The 18,663-nt window shown below is 40.5% G+C and overlaps 1 protein-coding gene across 1 annotated transcript in view; it reads right to left on the bottom strand.

The window, feature by feature from the left end:
* Window positions 1-18,663, bottom strand: part of Adamts16 (ADAM metallopeptidase with thrombospondin type 1 motif 16) — a 99,663-nt gene that overhangs the window by 22,141 nt on the left and 58,859 nt on the right. Inside the window, exons 14-18 of the mRNA XM_057789858.1 lie at window positions 16,814-16,944; window positions 15,279-15,402; window positions 14,466-14,710; window positions 7,707-7,845; window positions 3,126-3,252 (exon numbers count right to left, since the gene is read on the bottom strand). Of these exons, the coding sequence (XP_057645841.1) occupies window positions 3,126-3,252; window positions 7,707-7,845; window positions 14,466-14,710; window positions 15,279-15,402; window positions 16,814-16,944 (766 nt within the window). The remainder of the gene's footprint in view (window positions 1-3,125; window positions 3,253-7,706; window positions 7,846-14,465; window positions 14,711-15,278; window positions 15,403-16,813; window positions 16,945-18,663) is intronic.

Raw genomic sequence — 18,663 nt, 5'->3', positions numbered from 1 at the left:
CAACATTCCTAGCCAGACAGACTTTGAGAAAGCCTATGGGAAGGACGGTCACATCTAGAATCGTGAGTGCAAAGATGGGCCGCATGGGCCTCTAAGGTGACAATGATAGAGAATTTCAGTGTGGCAAAGATGAATGTTGGAGGACAAGGTTAGGAGAGGGTCAGGGTGTGGCAGTACAGTGCTCTGGGGCGCTAGAGGCCTGGGTGGCATTTGGGATTCTGGAGGATGATAGTGGGGAGACTGACTGGAAGGCATCTAGAGAAGGGAGGGACCAGCAGAGACAGCGCCACTGAAGATGCTGAGCCTACTGGATACCAGTATGACTGTAGGTGCTGGTGGCAGGTTACTCACAGTAGTGGCTCACACTGAGTGGCCACAGAACATGTTCCAGAATTGGCTATGTCATCATTGCCTTTGTGAAATTCACAGGTTGAAGAAAATGCAGAGTCTACAAATTGACAGTCCCCAGCAACCGAGCCCAGACATGAAGGTGCTGTGTAAGAATCACGATGCTCCTCATGGTTCCCAGTGGGTTCACCACAGTGACCGTGTGCGGGGAGAGCGCATTCTTCCTATGGATATAGAAATGCATCAGCCTGTAACCACGAGTGAACAGGATTGTGCTGATCAAAGCCCCTGTTTGCTCCTGACCTTGGATACATTGCTTCCCACTTTCTGGGTTCTGACCATGGGGGCAGCGTGATGTGGGATAGAAAAGTGGCCCTGGGCCAGGATGTCTGGTGTCTTACCTCGGCCCCTCTTCCTTAGAAGGCCTTTGGAGAATCATGAGTATCCTTAGCCATATCAGCAGCCGTAGACTGGAGCTCATCCTAACACGCCCCTCTCCCACGCAGCATTGGAACAGGAGCTGGGCATACAGCAGGGGCTGCTGAACTCTGAGCTGCGGTTCTCAGGGAGGCAGCCATCCTCTCTTCTTCACCCTTCCCTCGGCCTCTGCTCCTCATCCCTTCTTCAGAAAAGTAATGATGCCCCACGTGGTATACAGGACTCAATAAACCCAGTCCCTTATCTACTTAATGCACAAACAGGAAGATAAAACTGTTTCCTATAGCATTACTTATATGTTTGTTTTCAGAAATTCTGTGAAAGGCCATTAAAAGCACAGTCAATCAATATGAATTATTTTAAAGCCAAAACAACCACAGAGACACGAACACTGGTTGTATAGCATCTTACTGTTTTCCCTCACATACTAATATAAAGTAATAAAGAGAGCATGATGCTGAGATTCTGCCAAAATATTCAGTCTGTCGCCAATATTGTAAATTTTAAATTTCTACAAGTGAGAGGGAGAGGAAGAAGAATGAATGAAGACAGCTGTATAGTTCAAGTAAAGAAAACCAAGTGCATGAATGCATTTCTAAAGAGAAGGAAGCGATTCACTAGATTAGAAATACCAGCAAGATCTGCAAAAGTGCCTCCCTCCATCTTTGCCAGAAAAATGCCCCGGGGCTCATAAAGGTGCATGAGCATAGGAAAGAAATGTCTGGGGAGCTCTCACAAATCCTGTGCTTTATATGGAAAACATAACCAGGTACTTGAACAGCCCCCAGGAGAAGCCTCAGAGGCCCACTGAGTAAAGGAAGGAGAACCCTGGGGTACATTGTGTTGCTTATAGGCAACACCACCTGATGTTCCAAAAGAGGGTGAGGTCTTTCTTCCTCCTGCTCACGCTCACATTCACAGGCACAGGCTCTCCTAGGCATCTTATTTGCTGGCCAGGGAATGTCCTGCTTACAACATTTAGGTGAAAACCATCTATACGAACATGAACTTGCATGCTACATAGGTGTGAGAATTCCATACCTAAGATGCTTTATCCCTTGGGAGATTTCCTGTCCTAGGATGTGCCATGTTCCTGACTGAGGATAACCTCCACCCAAATTGTTCAGAAGATGAATCCGCTAAGGAAAACATCACCTAAATCACCCCAAAAGATGCCCATGAGATTTCCCTGATCAGCCTGGCATCCAAAGCTTGGGTAACAGAATCATTAAAGACACTCTCATGGGGGGGATGCTGTCCCCTGGCCGGGGGGGAGGCAAATAGCCTATGAAAAGGGTCACCTAATGAAAGGCTCAGTTTAGTGATCTGTTTCAGAAGCAGAGATGTTCCTCCCACACCCCCTACAGCCATAGCTGTAACCACACATGCAGATCTGATTGCAGCTGCATTGGGCCCCCGGGGCCAACATTCACCCTGATGATTGAATTCATTTTGTTGATTCTTCAAACTTAGGATCCCTTTGCCATACTCTGTGGATCTTCACATAAATATGTTTTTTGGATTCTCTTTTTTGTTGTTCTTGGGTTTTTGTTTGTTTGTTTGTTTAGTTTTTCAAGGCAGGGTTTCTCTGTGCATCAGTCTTGACAGTCATGGAACTCACTCTATAGACCAGGCAATCCTCTAACTCTCAGAGATCTGCCTGTCTCTGCCTCCTGAGTCCTGGGATTAAAGTTGTGTTCCTCCACCACCAAGCAGCATGATTGTCTTTATTGTCTGAGTTCCCTTGGCTCTGTGAAGGGGCTCATTGAAGTTAAAGTTTTAACATCTCAAGTGATTTTTCACCTCCCATTGTGACCTGTCCTCCATGAAGACAGAGACAGAAAAGTCCCAGAATCAGGACTTATATGGCCAGTAACTCCTATTTCTCAGGAAACTCCCAACCTCACATCTCAAAGAAGAGATGGTTGGCAGTCTCCAGGGAAGAAATGAGGTGACAGACAGCTTGGCTCACCCATGCACGAGACTGTGACAATAAGTCCCAGTTGCTTACAAGTGACTCATCCAGTGCCTGTCACTAGTAACTAAGTAGCAAACAGCAGCAACTGATACTGGAGAATTTAGGAGAATCCATTATTCTCCTATTATAAGCACTATGACATGCTTATAAAAACATCAGGATGCTAAGGGAAGAACTCCCTCTCATAGGTGAAAGAATTTCCAGGCTATGTATCACCCAAAAGACTTTTTCCTGATCCTACATTAAGTCAGCTCTTGTTCCATTTCCCTCTCTGCTGCACTGAACCTGGAGCTGGCAATGATCAATTCTCAGTCTCTAGACTCACGAGCTCTAAGGATCTGTGGACCCTGAGCCTTCTTACCTGGGAGGACAGGCTGACACCTTGCAGGGCACCAGCCCTGTGGCAGGTCGAGTCTTGGGGTTGCAGAAGGATGCATTCACTTGAACTCTCAGGTCTCTGTAGCATCCCACTTTTGAGTTCATCTTGCCTGTAGAAAGGGAACATGCAATAAAGACAAGGAGCCATGACCAGAGATAAAGATGCAGAAGAGCTAGCAAAGCCATCTTTAAAATTGTTTGAAAAACCTTAACTGTTTGCATGCCTTTGTGTTAATGCCCAACGCTCCAGAATTTACACATTTCTCTCTACAGCTTAACATTTTTTAATTCAATGTGTATTGCCCTGAGGACATAGCCTAGTGGTAGATTGCTTCCCCAGTAAGCACAAAGTCTAGGTTCAATCCCCAGGACTATAAAAAATGAACAAACAAAATAATAAATAAATTTAACATAGTTTTGTAAGCAATGCTGTCATTCATTTGATGAAATTAAGTCATTTTGCAAAAAAGTTAATTTCCCCAATATATTAATTGAATTTTTTAAATTTAATGTTTAAACATTTTATATGTGAATTCTACATTTATACCATTTCCATCCCTTTCCTTTCTGATCTCATGTCCACTCCCTCCCTCTCAAATTCATGACCTCATTTTATTTATTATAGTTAATATATGTAACCTACTGAGTTGATTTAAATAAATATGGATATTAATAATGTTAGTCTCACATATATTTTCATGAAATGGTAAGAGGAATCAATAATTAATGAATAAATCAGTAAAAACACAACAACAAAATGATGATCAGTTTCTCAGCTGAGAACCTATAGCTAAACATCACCAGGCTACACTCTAAATACCATGCACCTCACAGTTATGGTTTAGGAGAGCATCAAGAGATCACCACCGAAGTTTGGTTTGATACTTGGCCTTCATACATGCACTATCTAAGGCTCTGTTTGTGTCCTGTATTATGCTCAATGTTTCAATGAGCTACGTTCTTCCACCAGACATATATGAGATATCAGGAATAGCCAAATACAGAGAGAAATCTGATTGGCGGCTGCCAGGGCAAGAAGGTACAAGAATGAGGGCTTGATGCTTAATGAACACAGAGATCTAGGGGGATGAAAATGTCCAGGGGATGTAAGGTGGTCATGGTTGTACAACAACATAAACACACTTAGTGCTTCAAACTGTACTTTCATCAAGGTTTAAAACGGTACACTTTTATATATATATATATGTGTGTGTGTGTGTGTGTGTGTGTGTATGTATGTATATACATATATATATATCGCCATGATATAAAAATAGGCTATTACTAGTTATGGACTTTGAAAGATGGCAATTAAATGCTTTCAACAGAAGGAAGAAGAGGAGCATATCTGTGTCAGTATGAGATGAACACAAACAAAGACAGGTGAACAACTGTGCTTGATAACTTGGCGAAGAGGCTACACTTTGCCTTGAGGACCCTCTGTTCTTTAGGCCATCAGCTACTCCATAGGACTCAGCCTGGCCTCTGACCATGTCCCTCTCAACTCCAACTCCTTTGGCCATAGGCAGTGAGAGCTTTGCATGAGCAAAGGGGCAAGATGGTTTCCAGGAACCAAAGCAACCCAGCAACTCCCAAGATTCCTTTTCCCAGGGAGTTGAGTATTTTTGAAGAAGTGAAAAGTCTCTGAGAACACATGAGAACCAAGCTAGAGACTAGTTCTCCTGAATTCAAAATCAAGGTCCTCTGCAAGCCCATGGTTCTGAGACCCAGCCCCCATTCTATGACGCTTCCCGAGTGGGCAGCCTTTGTGAAATTATTCAGCAATGGGGTGCAGTGAGTATATATAAACATAATAAACCAAATCAAATCTGTCCTCATTGGAGTTCCTCAAGTGAGAATTTTGAAACGACTTTATTTTAATGACTTCTGATGAGGGTGGTTTATTTAAAATAGCAGATAAATATCATACAATATTCTATAAAAGTAAAAGAATATTTATGTAAATATAGTGTATCTGGAATGCTAACCATGAAAGAATATGATGTCATCATGCACAATGATTTCAGAGATTGAATATGAAATTGAGTTGGTACCCACGGATCCTTAATCCCGTGTGTGTGTGTGTGTGTGTGTGTGTGTGTGTGTGTATACAATCTATGTGAGTTGAAGTAGCTCCATGTCCTGGGAGTCACAGAAGATTTACTGACTAGTCTGAGAGAGCCTACCTCCCATTTGATTCAGATGGAGAAAAGCTACTTAGCATGGTTCTCTGGGTACAGGCTGCCTGCAAACAGAACTGGCAGAATAATAAAGCCCAGACACCCACATATCAGATCTACAAATAAACCAAACCCTGTGTCACAGACAGAAGAGACCCAAAGAAGAACCTGTGACCCTCCAGGGGTCAGAGGCCCCACTCACTGTCTGTGAAAGCGGCAGAGCAGTTGTGAGCAGGAGTGTGTGTGAGGGGGGTAGACAACACTGATGACCCTCACACTGATAAGCACCATGCCAGGAAACCCCACTTGAGTGAGCGTGGGACAGTGAAAGGCTGTGTGTGTGTTGTCCTGCACACTGTTCAGGATGTCACATCCCGAAATGCTCATGACCAAGGCCTGGCCAGGCTCTGCTGGACATTGTTGCCTATCAATGTTCCCTGAACATTCTAGTCCTACCTTAATTTCTGAAGCAGTTTCATCTTTGGTTGGGTTACTATTGTTGAATTTTAACAATGGGAGTTTTAGTGTAATCCCTCAAAAGAAGGAAACTGAGAGGGTTTGGCATCCCTCTGCTGCAGTGGACAGCAGCATTAGATCAGGATTGGAAGGGCCGCATTTGCTTGTATGAGTTGCTTAGAATTCTTTTTATAATTTATTTTTATCTTATGTGCATTGGTGTTTTGTTTGAATGTATGTCTGTCTTGTCAGATCCCCTGGAATGGAGTTACAGACAGTTGTGAGCCACCATGTGGGTGCTGAGAATTGAACCCAGGTCTTCTGGAAGAGCAGCCTGTGCTCTTACCTAATGAGATACCTCTTCATCCCTGCTTAGATTTCTTATCACCAGAGACTTCTGTATCTTTCAGGATCTTTAGAGAACCAGGGTGACCCAGAAATCTACAGAAGACTATCTGTGGTCACTGTTTTTGCTTTATAAGCAATTAATCTGCATAATAAAAATGTTTAAATCTCTAGAATGATTTCTCACTTCCTGGCTAATCTGTCACCAATATTCTTACTTAATAATATAAGAAATGAGCCCAAATATGTAAACTTAAATGAAAAATGTTTCAAATCTATGATAATCACACAAAAGCTCCTAAAGTATTCAATTTGAGCACGTAAAATAAAATTTGAAGTCTTGTAGAAAAACATGTTTCATTAGAAATACTAACTTCAGAGGGGGTAAACAAAGTGATGCAATTACTACAAAAATAAAAGTATATAAATATCTAATTCTTACAATAAACAAGATTCTTAAATGCTTCCATTGTAAATTCTACTGAAAGTTGAGAAACATAATACAAACATTACTTAAAATACTTCAAAATATAAAAAATAAATGTTTCCAACATAGAAAGGAAATGAATTTTGTACATTTTATCACATAAAAGAAAAACTACAGCTGGGTAATACTTCACAACAATATAGAAAATACTTCTGAGTTTGGAGATAGAAGTGTCAAACAGCCCTTTGGAAAAGAACGTAAAGATGGCTGGCTGTAAGGACTGTGAGTACATTTCACCACAAAGTGAGTGAATCACAAAGCAAACCCTAACTTAACTGCAGATATAATAAGCTCTACATGTGAAATTCAGCTTCCATTTTTGATAAAAATAGATGCTTATTCTTTAATTAGACCTAGCACTTAGTATTATTGGAGAATCAAGGAGGATTTTCAAGGACATGAATAATAAAATCATTTTAATTATTAGCCCTGTCAGCTAAAAGTATCGTGGGGATGCTGATTTAGACAATGAGGCAAAAGCTACAAACAGCAAGTGGAGAACACATGTGTATGGTTGCATGCCTAGAACACATGTGTTGTGGTTGCATGCCTAGAACACGTGTATGTTTGCATATCTAGAACACATGTGTTGTGGTTGCATGCCTAGAACACATGTGGTATGGTTGCATGTAGAGAAGAACTGGCTGTACCCACCAGGGTAAGGCTGGTGTTCTGTGCCCAAGGCCCAGGATAGACACTTGACCTTTGCACCTTATTTTATTCTAAGATAATAAATCTATAAGTACTATATCTTTCTGTCATGATATTTCTTATCATAGTCAATAAAGTTTTTACACCATGAAGTTTTCTGGGGGATTTGAGTATACAAGTTGGTGACAAACGACCGTTAATTTCATCAGTAAGGTTGATTAGGAACCACACTCTCCATCACTATTTTCTGTGTATGAGTCTGTTTCTCAGCACTCATGGCCTGCTTTCATTCAGCTACCCACACACCACTTCTGGGGTAGTATAAGAAGTGTCCTAGCTTCTCCACAGGAGACGATAACTCTGGGCATACGATGGCCCAGGTGTAGCTGGGCTGGGCATTTGGTACCTATTCTCCACCTCTGGGACAGCATGAGAAGTGACCTACCTCCTCCACAGGAGACAGAACACTCTGAGCGTATGATGGCCCACGTGTAGCTGGGTTGGACAGCTGGGGTCTTCTTATCATTTGACCTTGGCAGTGAGAATTCCCAGGCCACACCAGGGTTCCTGCCCTGGAATAAAAGCTGCAAAAGAAGAAAGAGAAAGCATTAAGTAAATTAGAGCAACATCAATGACTCTCTGATAACTAGTTTGCTTTAAACTACATAAAATAATACCTTATAAAACTAATCACACGATAAAATACTGTCTATTTTCTAAAATGCCCATTGGATACATGCAACAAAATTATTTCCCCAAAATGAGTAAGAATACACACAAATGAATGAGCAAATAAATACTATAAAACCTATGGAGAACTAAAGACATTTTAATACAAGTACAAACTGAAGCAGGACATGGCCATTGGCAGCCATTGTAGAGGACAGCTAAGGTAGCTTTACACATAGACAAGGAAGAATGGCAGAATCCATTGGCAACAAAACAAATAAGCTTCAGGTGGGGAAGAGATTGGAAAAGGGAAACATAGGAAAACACTACAAAGTCTCACCCAGTAAATCACCAAAACCCTCATATGAATCAAGGAGAAAGAAATGGGAAAAATAAATCTACCAAGAAAAGAACCAACAAAATCACAAGACTCAAATCCCTCCCAACAGAAAGCCTCTAGGTCTCAGGTTGAAGATGTGGAGCAGTTTGTTAACTAAGCAGTAAGCATGGATGGTTTGTAAGAAACTGGCGAAGATGCATCCATTCTGAAAGTGAAGATGTGGAAGTGGAACAGAAAACAAGCAGGCACAGCCATCCTCTCTGATAAGTTAGGAGAGATAAGAAAGTCACTACATATCAATAAAGAAAATAATGTATCAATATGGTATAAGAACCATATATACATGAGCTTCAAACACTGATAAATCCTAATTGATGAAAGAAACAGAAATAGACACAGAGGCACTGACTGGTCCAGCTGCAGCAGCAGTGGATGACTTCAGTGCCACACTTTCCCTGAGTGTGAACACATACTGACTAATAGAACATACAGACAACAACAACAACAACAACAATGAAAACAACAAAGGAAGTTCAAACTTGTGCCCTGCCATAGTTCATAGGAACTTAACAGACATCTATGAAACACATCATCCAAAAGACAGAATAAACCATTCTCAGCAGCCAATGGGAATTATTAGAAAATATACATAAAGCAGTAGCTTTACCCCAAATAGTGAGTATGCCAAGAAAGAAGTCAGGAAAACAACTGCAATCATAACCCTCAAAAAGAATTCCTAGGAATAAAGTTAACTGAGCGGCTGATGGACTTCAGTACAGAAAGCTTCAAAACATTTTATAAAAAAATTGAAAAATAAACTACATTAATATTAATAAAGACCTGATGGTTTGGCAGAATTAATACTGTGAGAAAGGCCACACTATCAAGAGCAATTTATAGATATAATACAATCCTTGTCAAAATTCCAGTGTCACTCTCCACAGAGATATGAGAAATAATTCTGAAACTCATCAGGCAGCATGTAGCATCCTGGATGGCCAACACAACCTACTCAAAAAGAGTGAGACTGGGGACATCAAAATATTTAATTTAAGCTTATACTACAGAGTCATAGTAACAAAAACAGCTCGTTACTGGTCAAAAATGGATGTTGAGACCATGACATAAAATAGAGAATGAAATATACTCTTCCAGAAATAGAGTCTTGACTTTCAACAACTTTCCCAACACAAACATTGGAGAAAATGCAGCATCTTCAGTGATGCTAGGAAAACTGCACGTTTACATCAGAAAAATTAAACTGGACCCATGGGTCTCATCTTATTTAAAAACTCATATAATGGATCAATGACTTTAGCTATAAGGCAAGGCTCTCAGAAATTGCTGGAAAAAAACAGAGAGAATACACTCACAATATCATTGTAGGTAAAAACTTCATAAAGGCCTCCAAAGTTCAAGAAATATCAAAAGCAGCCAGGACTTCTGTGGGTCTGGGTGCAAGTCTGGGACCTCCGAGGGAATAGACAAGAGCCAGAGACCTTTGTGGGACTAAGCCCAAGCCAGGGATCTCTGTGGGAGTGGGCCCAGACCAGGGACATTTACAGAAACAGGACTAAGCCAGCAACCTAGGCCAGAGCAGGCCTGAGACAGTGAATTCCATAGGAGAAGGGACAAGGGAGCAACTGCTGGGGGGAGTGAGCCAGAACCAGAGACCTCTGTGGGTTCAGGTGTGAGTCTGGGACTTCCAGCGGAGTAGGCAAGAACCAGAGACCTCAAGCGCTGAAGATATAATAGAGGAAATAGACTCAATGGTCAAAGAGAGCATTAACTCTAACAAAAACTTAACACAAAATATCCAGGAAATATGGAAAACCATGAAAAAAACCAAACCTAAGAATAATCGGTATAGAAGAAGGAGAAGAAGTCTAACTCAAAAGCACAGAAAATATATTTAACAAAATCGTAATAGAAAACTTTCCCAACCCAAAGAAAGATATGCCTATAAACATATAAGAAGCCTACAGAACACCAAATAGACTGGATCAAAAAAAAATTCCCTCATCACATAAAAATCAAAACACTAAACTTATAGAATAAACAAAGACTATTAAGATCTGCAAAGAAAAAAGGCCAAGTAACATATAAAGGCAGACCTATCAGAATTACACTGACTTATCAATGGAAACAATGAAAGCCATAAGGTCTTGGTCAAGTGTTATGCAGACAGTAAGAGACCTTGGATGCCAACCCAGACTACTATAGCCAGCAAAAATTTCAATCACCATATAAGGACAAAATAAAATATTTCATGACAAAACCATATTTAACGAATACCTATCCACAAACCCAGCCCTACACAAAGTACTAGAAGGAAAACTCCAACCCAAGAAAGTTGGCTACATCAACAAAAACACAGGAAATAGATGATCTCACAGAAGCAAATCCAAAGAAGGAAAAAACACACAAAATAACATCTCCAACAACAAAAACTACATTAATAGGAGATAGATAACAATCACTGGCCATTAATATTCCTTAATATAAATAGATTCAACTCACCTATAAAAAGAAACAGGTTAACAGTTTTTTTGTTTGGATACAAAAACCGAATCCATCCTTCTGCAAGCATCCAAGAAACACACCTCAACCTCAAAGACAGATATCACCTCAGAGTAAAGGGTTGGGAAAAATTTTCCAGTCCAATGGACTTAAGAAACTAGTAGGTGTAGCTATCCTAATACCTAACAAACTAAAGTCAATCAAAAGAGACAAAGAAGGACATTTCATATTAGGCACAGGAAAAAATCCACCAAGAGGAAATCTCAACACTGAACATATATGCCCCAAATACAAGGGCACCCTCATATTAAAAGAAACACTTCTAAAGCTTAAATCATACATTAAACTCCACACACTAATAATGCAAGACCTCAACACTCCACTCTAACCACTGAACAGGTCAGTCAGGAAAAAATTAACAGAGAAATAAGGGAATTAGATGTTAGGATTCAAATGGACTTAATAGACATCTATAGAATATTTCATCCAAACATAAAAGAACATGCCTTCTTCTCAGCACCTCATGGAGCCTTCTCAAAAACTGACCACATACTCGGAAACAAAATAAACCTCAACAGATACAAAAAAAGTTGTAACAACCCCATGTATCTTATCAGATCACCATGGCTTAAAATTAGAATTCAACAGCAACACTAATAACAGAAAGCCCACAAACACATTGGAAATTAAACAATGCTTACTTGAATCATCAATCAATCAAGGAAGAAATAAAGGGAAGAAATTAAAGACTTCCTAAAATTCAATGACAATGACCACACAATATACCCAAATTTATGGGACACAATGAAAGCAAAAGTCCATAGCACTCAATACCTACATAAAGAAGCTGGAAAAGTCTTGCACTAGTGAATTGGCAGAACATTTGAAAACTTTAGAACAAAAGGAAGCAAACACAGAGAAATAGATGGCAGTAAATAATCAAATTGAGAGCTGAAATCAACAAAATAGAAACAAAGAAAACAATACAAAGAATCAATGAGATAAAGAGTTGGTTCTTTGAGAAAAATCAACAAAACAGACAAACCTTTATCCAAACTAACCAAAAGGCAAAGAAAAATATATCCAAATTAACAAAATCAGAAATGAAAAGGAAGACATAACAACAGACATGGAAGAAATCCAAAGAATCATTAGGTCACATTTCAAAAACCTGTACTCTACCTAATTGGAAAACATACAGGAAATGATCACTTTCTTGATAAAATATCACTTACCAAAATTAAATCAAGACCAGATAAGCAAATTAAATAAGATTAGCTCAGAATTCTGATCTCTAAAATGTACAAAGAACTCAAGAAATTGGTCATCAAAAGAACAAATAATCCAATAAAAAATGGTGTATAGCCCTAAACAGAAAACTCTCAACAGAGGAATCTAAAATGGCTGAAAGACGCTTAAGGAAATGCTCAACATCCTTAGCCATCAGAGAAATGCAAATCAAAACAACTCAGAGATTCCATCTTCCCCCTAGACAACAAAGAGGACCCTAAGATATATATATATATATATATATATATATATATATATATATATATATATATGGATCTAACCTACATGGGATGTAGAAAAAGACAAGATCTCCTGAGTAAATTGGGAGCATGGGGACCATGGGAGAGGGTTGAAGGGGAGGGGAGAGGAGGGGAGCAGAGAAAATGTATAGCTCAATAAATTCAATTTAAAAATATAAAATTAAAAAAAGAAAAAAGGAAAATAAAAAGAAATACCAAAAGCTGGTGAATAGAACTGCATAATATTAAAACAAACAGCATAGCAGATAAAATAAACAAAACCAGAAAAGGACAAATTAAATAAATTATTACTATTATCATTATTATTATATGTCTGGTTTCTAATGAGAAAGAAAGGGTATGGAATTGTGTGGGTGGGAAGTGGGAGGATCTGTGAGGAGTTGAGGAAGGGTAACTATAATCAGAATACACTGGATGAAAAGATCAACCAATAAAAGAACAGCACAGCAGAAGAAACTATCTCCACACTAGGAGACAAAGTTACAGAAAGCCATTGCTCGTGTACACTGGTTCACTGAGTAATATCTAATATGTATACAGAGCTATGGAGACCAATCACCTAAACTCAGACCATCCAGTCAATGTACAAGCAAATGACAGTTACCTAAATCAAGACATAGAAGTGGCCAACACAAACTGGAAAGTGTTTGACAACCTTATCCACCAAAGGAATGCCGATTAAAACTGCTCTAAATTTATCACTGCCGTCACACAATGATTATCCTCCAAATGACTAGTGATGGTTAATGAGCGTTGTCAAGGATACGGAGAAAGTGCAGCCCCGATAGACTGCCGTGGGAAGGAAAATGATGAAGCCCCTACAGAAAGCAGTGTGAAGTTTTCTCACAGAACTAAAGCTAGAACACCACAAGCATATAATACCGAAAAGAGTCTAAGCCAGTACACAACAGAGAAGATAGATGTACACATAGTTATTGTAGCACTACTCACATTGACCAAGATGTGGAATTAGTGCAGCTGTCCACCCACAAGCAAATGGTTTATATACTGTGTAGCACATATACTCAACTGGGCTCTATCCAGCCATAAAGAAAAATGAAATTATGCTATTGAAAGGGAAGTGGCTAGAACTGGAGTGAAAATAGGCAAATAAGCCCATCTTAGGATGGTAAATATTCAAGTTTTCTCTCATGTCTGTGATGTGCACATGTGTACACACACATATGGCAAGAAAGTAGAAGGTTGACAGTGACAGAATAAACATAATAAGATGGGAAAGAGGGGAATCAAGAAGAAATAGGAAGAAAGACAAGATACCACCTTCACGTGATTTCTACCTAACACACATCTTTTTGTCTGTCTGTCTGTCTATTATCTATCTATCTATCTATCTATCTATCTATCTATCTATCTATCTCTATCATCTATTTATCTATCATCTATCTATCATCTATCAGTCTATCATCTATCTATCTTCTATCTATGTATCTATCCATCTACCCACCTACCTTACCTATCTATCATCTGTCTGTCTGTCTATCATCTATCTATCTATCTATCTATCTATCTATCTATCTATCTATCTATCTATCTATCTATCTATCTTTTATCTATCATCTATCAGTCTATCATCTATCTATCATCTATCTATCTATTATCTATCCATCTATCATCTATCTATCTATCTATCTATCTATCTATCTATCTATCTATCTATCATCTATTTCTATTGTCTATCAGCTTTCTCTAGTCAGCTACGACATTAAATCAGAAGGAGGTCTATGTGTATGGAGAGCAGCATGAAGGGAAGAGGGACAAGAGAGGGTAATGAAGGCATGAACACAAGGCACAAGGTCACACGTCCAGAAATACTATAACAAGGCCTTTAAGTTTGTGTGCTAACTAAAATACTAATTAAAATAAATCACCCACAAAATCTACTGATAAAGACCTAGAGACGGTAACACAGGTAAGTACATACACACATTCAAACACTAAGCAAGGGAAGACAATAACCATAAGTCTACTGCCCCCTTGAGCCTGCTTGATGGATTGCTCCTGTTTCTGATCGCTACAATTCTACATCCAATTGAGACCATAGTGATAAGCTGACAAAAGCACCAGGCCACCAAATCCAGCCCCAGAACCAAAAGCTGGTCTCTACCTCCACAATCAGTGTTTCGTTGGTTGGTCCAGTGGAGGTTAAGCTCTCAGGCTCCTTGTAGGACCGTCTGTAGTTGAAGGTGGTACCTGAAAACTTGTATCGTCCAGGCCAGTCCACACTCCAGTGTCCGTTCAGGTGGTATTTCTTGAGAGAATTGCGCACAGAGATGTAGGAGGTAGATATGTTCGTCTCATAGATACGAATGCTCCGGGCTCCAGGCGGAATCGTAACTACATGGTAGTACTCTGGAGAGAGGAATGTAGCATTTAGTTGAACCTGGCTTCCCCATAATTGGATGTGAGAGCCCATGTTTAGAGCTGGTGGATCTGCTGCTAGCTCTGCTTGTTTTTTATCAACAGTTGGAGGAGAGGTCTTGTAATCTGCCACCTTCCTAAGGATCATTTTAGCTAAAAAACCTAGTATCCACTTCTAGAAAAAATCAGAAGCCCCAGAAGCGTGGTTCTCAACCTTCCCAATACTGTGACACTTTAATACAATTCCTCATGTTGTAGTGATCTCCAGTCATAACATTCATTCTATTGCTACGTCGTAGCTATAATTTTGCTACTGTTATGAACTGTAATGTAAATATCTGTGTTTCTGATGGTCTAAGATGATCCCTGTGGAAGGGTCATTCTATCCTCAAAGAGGCTGAAACTCATAGGGCGAGAACCGCTGCTCCAGAAGCAAAGGAAACCCCACAGTGGAGACCTCAATACTCTAAGCTCTCGCAGTTTCCTCTCCCTTAGCCCCTCCCAGCAAAAGCTCTGACTGAACCCCTTTCTCAGGTGTACATGGCTTGTCATTACTCACGGTTGGTACGGTGGTGTTTACTGTAGAGTCCCCTGTGCATCGTGCAGTCTGAGTTATTCCCCTTGCAGACCCCACAGGAATCCTCGGCAGCATCTGACCCAAGGATATTGTCACAGCCAACTTTCTGAAGGCCACACAAGGTCACAGACCATTCATGGAAGAAAGGACAATACAAGCAACAACATCACCAACCTCACAACAAAATATTCCTCCCACTCCAGCTGAACAGCTTAACATGGAATAGTTAACAAATCAGTGTTGGATACCCAGTGTGTGCATAGCATGGCTTGTCCTGATCTCCTGGCCTCTTTTCTTGGGATGTGCTGTCTGTCTTCTATAGAGTTCATCCCCAGTTGTAGCACTTGAGTCCTCAGTTAAAGCGCTAGACTGCGCCACGGTGAATCTCAGAGCAATGCAGACTTGGTAAGATGACTGCCGGTGCTCACACAAGGCTCTGCTGCAGTGAGCACGTGGCTGGGAGTGATTGACACCACCCAGAAATTCTCCCCATCAGTGATGTGTACGAGCAAGGTCTGTGCAAGGTTGTGTAAGTTAAGGCGCTTATCACGGTTTCTATAATGCTTGCTGGTTTCATATTTCCTACCGAGCTGTGTCTAGGAATAGCATCCATTCAGAAACAAAGCCATCATGGTCATAGCCCCATGCTGGAAATCCTCAGGGCCAGACATATTTTGTAATGCTGTTGTGTGTAAATTTAAAAGGTCAGCTGTATCAAGTCTGTCATGTGCATGGGTCTCCATGGGGCTTGAGGCTGCCATACTCTATAGACTATACATTGATATGTCTACTGCAAATCTCTACAAGAAGTGGGAGGAAGAAAACCCACCAACAGTCATGTGTGAGAGAGATTATGCCACCAAATGAATTCAGGTCTCCCAAATTTCTCATGCATTTTTGGGTTAGTGGTCTAGACTTTGGGTTTTGGAGTTGTTTGAATCCTCTTGCCCTGCTGCAGCTGAGGTCTGGACAGTCCTCATGTGGAGATCACTATGGTAGCTAAAAGTGGCTCCTCACTGACTTCTCCCAACTCTGCCCAGAAACTGTACCCCTTGCAGATCTACTGTCCCCGAACCCAATTTCTAATCTACATGGCAATGGTCACTCTTGGTGAGTTCTTGTTCATACCCTCATCCCCTCAGAACCCCAAGATCCGGACTGCTTTCTGAGCACCCCCTTGGCTTCCTGACACCCCCATGGTCTGCTCTCAGTACCCTTTAGCTCCAGGGCACCCTTCCAGATAGAGCTCAGGTGTGGGCGCTCCCTCCTCCTAGGTCCCCATGAGTGCTCCACACCCACATGTGACATCAGCTGTCCCATCTGCTCATGCTCTGTACACACCTCCGTCACAAAGCAGTGCCATCAGTATGAGCTCTTCTGGCTTTTCTCCCCCTGGGCTGGGACTTGGAGGGAAAGGGCTCCTCTCTTTTGTCTGGTCTTTCTAGCCCTTACAGGATGCCTGGCACAAAGCAGACTGTCTGGAGACATTTGTTGAATGAATAAGCAATCGTTATTACCTCACATATCCCATCTATACAAACATTACGGCTATCCTCCGAGCATGGAGTCCCATCTTTCACTTTATTTGACAAAGAAAAGAAGAAATCAAATCCTTCTGCGATACAGTAGAGTTTGCATAAGTCCTGATCTTAAAAAGAAATACACACACAAACACAAATAGAAAGACACTTCAGCTCAGTTATTTTTGCTCTGAGGTTTAGACAGATTTTTCTTTGGTTGTCTCCCCCATAAATTAAGTCCCACACAATAACACATTTCAAAGATTTTTTTTTTTTTTAAAGACAGAGCCTCACCATGTAGCCCTGTCTGGCTTGGAATGTGTTAGTAGACCAGGCTAGCCTTGGACTCACATAGCTCTATCTGCCTCTATGTGCAGGATTAAAAGTGTGTGCCACCATTCTAGGCCTTGCAAAGAAAGTTTAATGTTTATCTTTGGTAAAATCCTTTAAATTTATTAATATTATTTATTAATGCTTTGCTGGTACTTTTTCTCTAGAGTCCCTTGCCCGACAGCTCCTTTGTACATTTGCTGGCTGGTCTACTATGGTTATGATCTACTATATAAAGACTATGTTACAGGAATGTAAACTGATGAGTTGTGTTTTGTAATATTGGGCAAAACTCTTGCACATGAGATGCAACAAACATTAAACTTTGTCTTTAAACCAATAGGAGAAGTGTTAAATGAGAACTCCAGGGTGTGATGTGTTCTATAGGAAAACTGGTATGACCCCAGGGATCTGAGCTCCCACAGCCTTCAAGGCTTTGCAGTTCATAGGGCCAATTGAAGGTTCTGTAGGGACCTCTTTTCTCTGGATGAAATCAGGACAGTTGCCTCTGGGGAGCCTCACGCTCTCGGGGATTTCCTCCCGTCTGAGACTCACTCACAGATTCTTGTGCTATTTTTAAAAGATGGGAGAATTACCCAAGGATTTTAAAAATAAAACTTGCATGGACTTAATATGATCATTTGCCACAGACTAACAAAGTCAAGGGTAGCACACACATTTCACCCTGATGTCACAGGTTAGTCCAGTTTCCCTCAAACCCTACAGACTGTTTTCCTTCTGACTCAGGGCTCTGTTGATCATGTGCTTTAGTCTTAGTTTTACAGTTTATGCATAAGATCGAAATGAAATCTGCTTTGCATGAGACTGCTCACAGCTCCCTACATAGGGCTTATCATTTCCATGCATATGACCCCTACCAGGAGCAGATGCACAGAAATGATGGACATAGAGCCATAGGGACACCGCTGCTTATGCACTGCTCCAGAACGCGTGCTACTGGCCTGGACAGAATTCCAAGTCTCAAGGAATGAGATAACTAGACAATCTTTAAAAGTATTTGAGCCATGCTTCTTGAACTACCAACATTTTTATAATGTTAGCTACATTGTATCATATCATCATATCATAACATCTTGCTCACTTTTCTCCCACTGACAAGTGTAAATCTCATTCACTCCATGAATAAATTTCTCACTGTATGGTTACAGAACAAGATTTCATTGCTGTAGTATACTTGAAAAATTATCCATTTTCTATAAAGCATACTAAAATTTTCTTTCAGCTTTTAATATCTAAGAATGTAGTGGGTGATGTGTTTATAGTCACATCAGCATCAACTACAGTCATCCATTTTTAATAGCTACTTATTCAACATATTTGGCTTATGGGCTTCTGTCTACCGATCAAGTGTAGGTAAGATGTAATGGCAGTGGGGTGGGTTAAATCAAACCAGTCACCCGAAGGAGCCCTGTTATGATGGCCTTCCAGACCTACAGTGTCTGCCCCTCTGAACATGTCAGTGCTGGTCACATGATGTATTCAAATGGTAACAAGAT

Source organism: Chionomys nivalis, chromosome 15, assembly GCF_950005125.1.
Source record: "Chionomys nivalis chromosome 15, mChiNiv1.1, whole genome shotgun sequence".
NCBI lineage: Eukaryota > Metazoa > Chordata > Mammalia > Rodentia > Cricetidae > Chionomys > Chionomys nivalis.
Note: the sequence above shows the minus strand (reverse complement) of the source record. Positions and strands in the feature narration are given on the sequence as shown.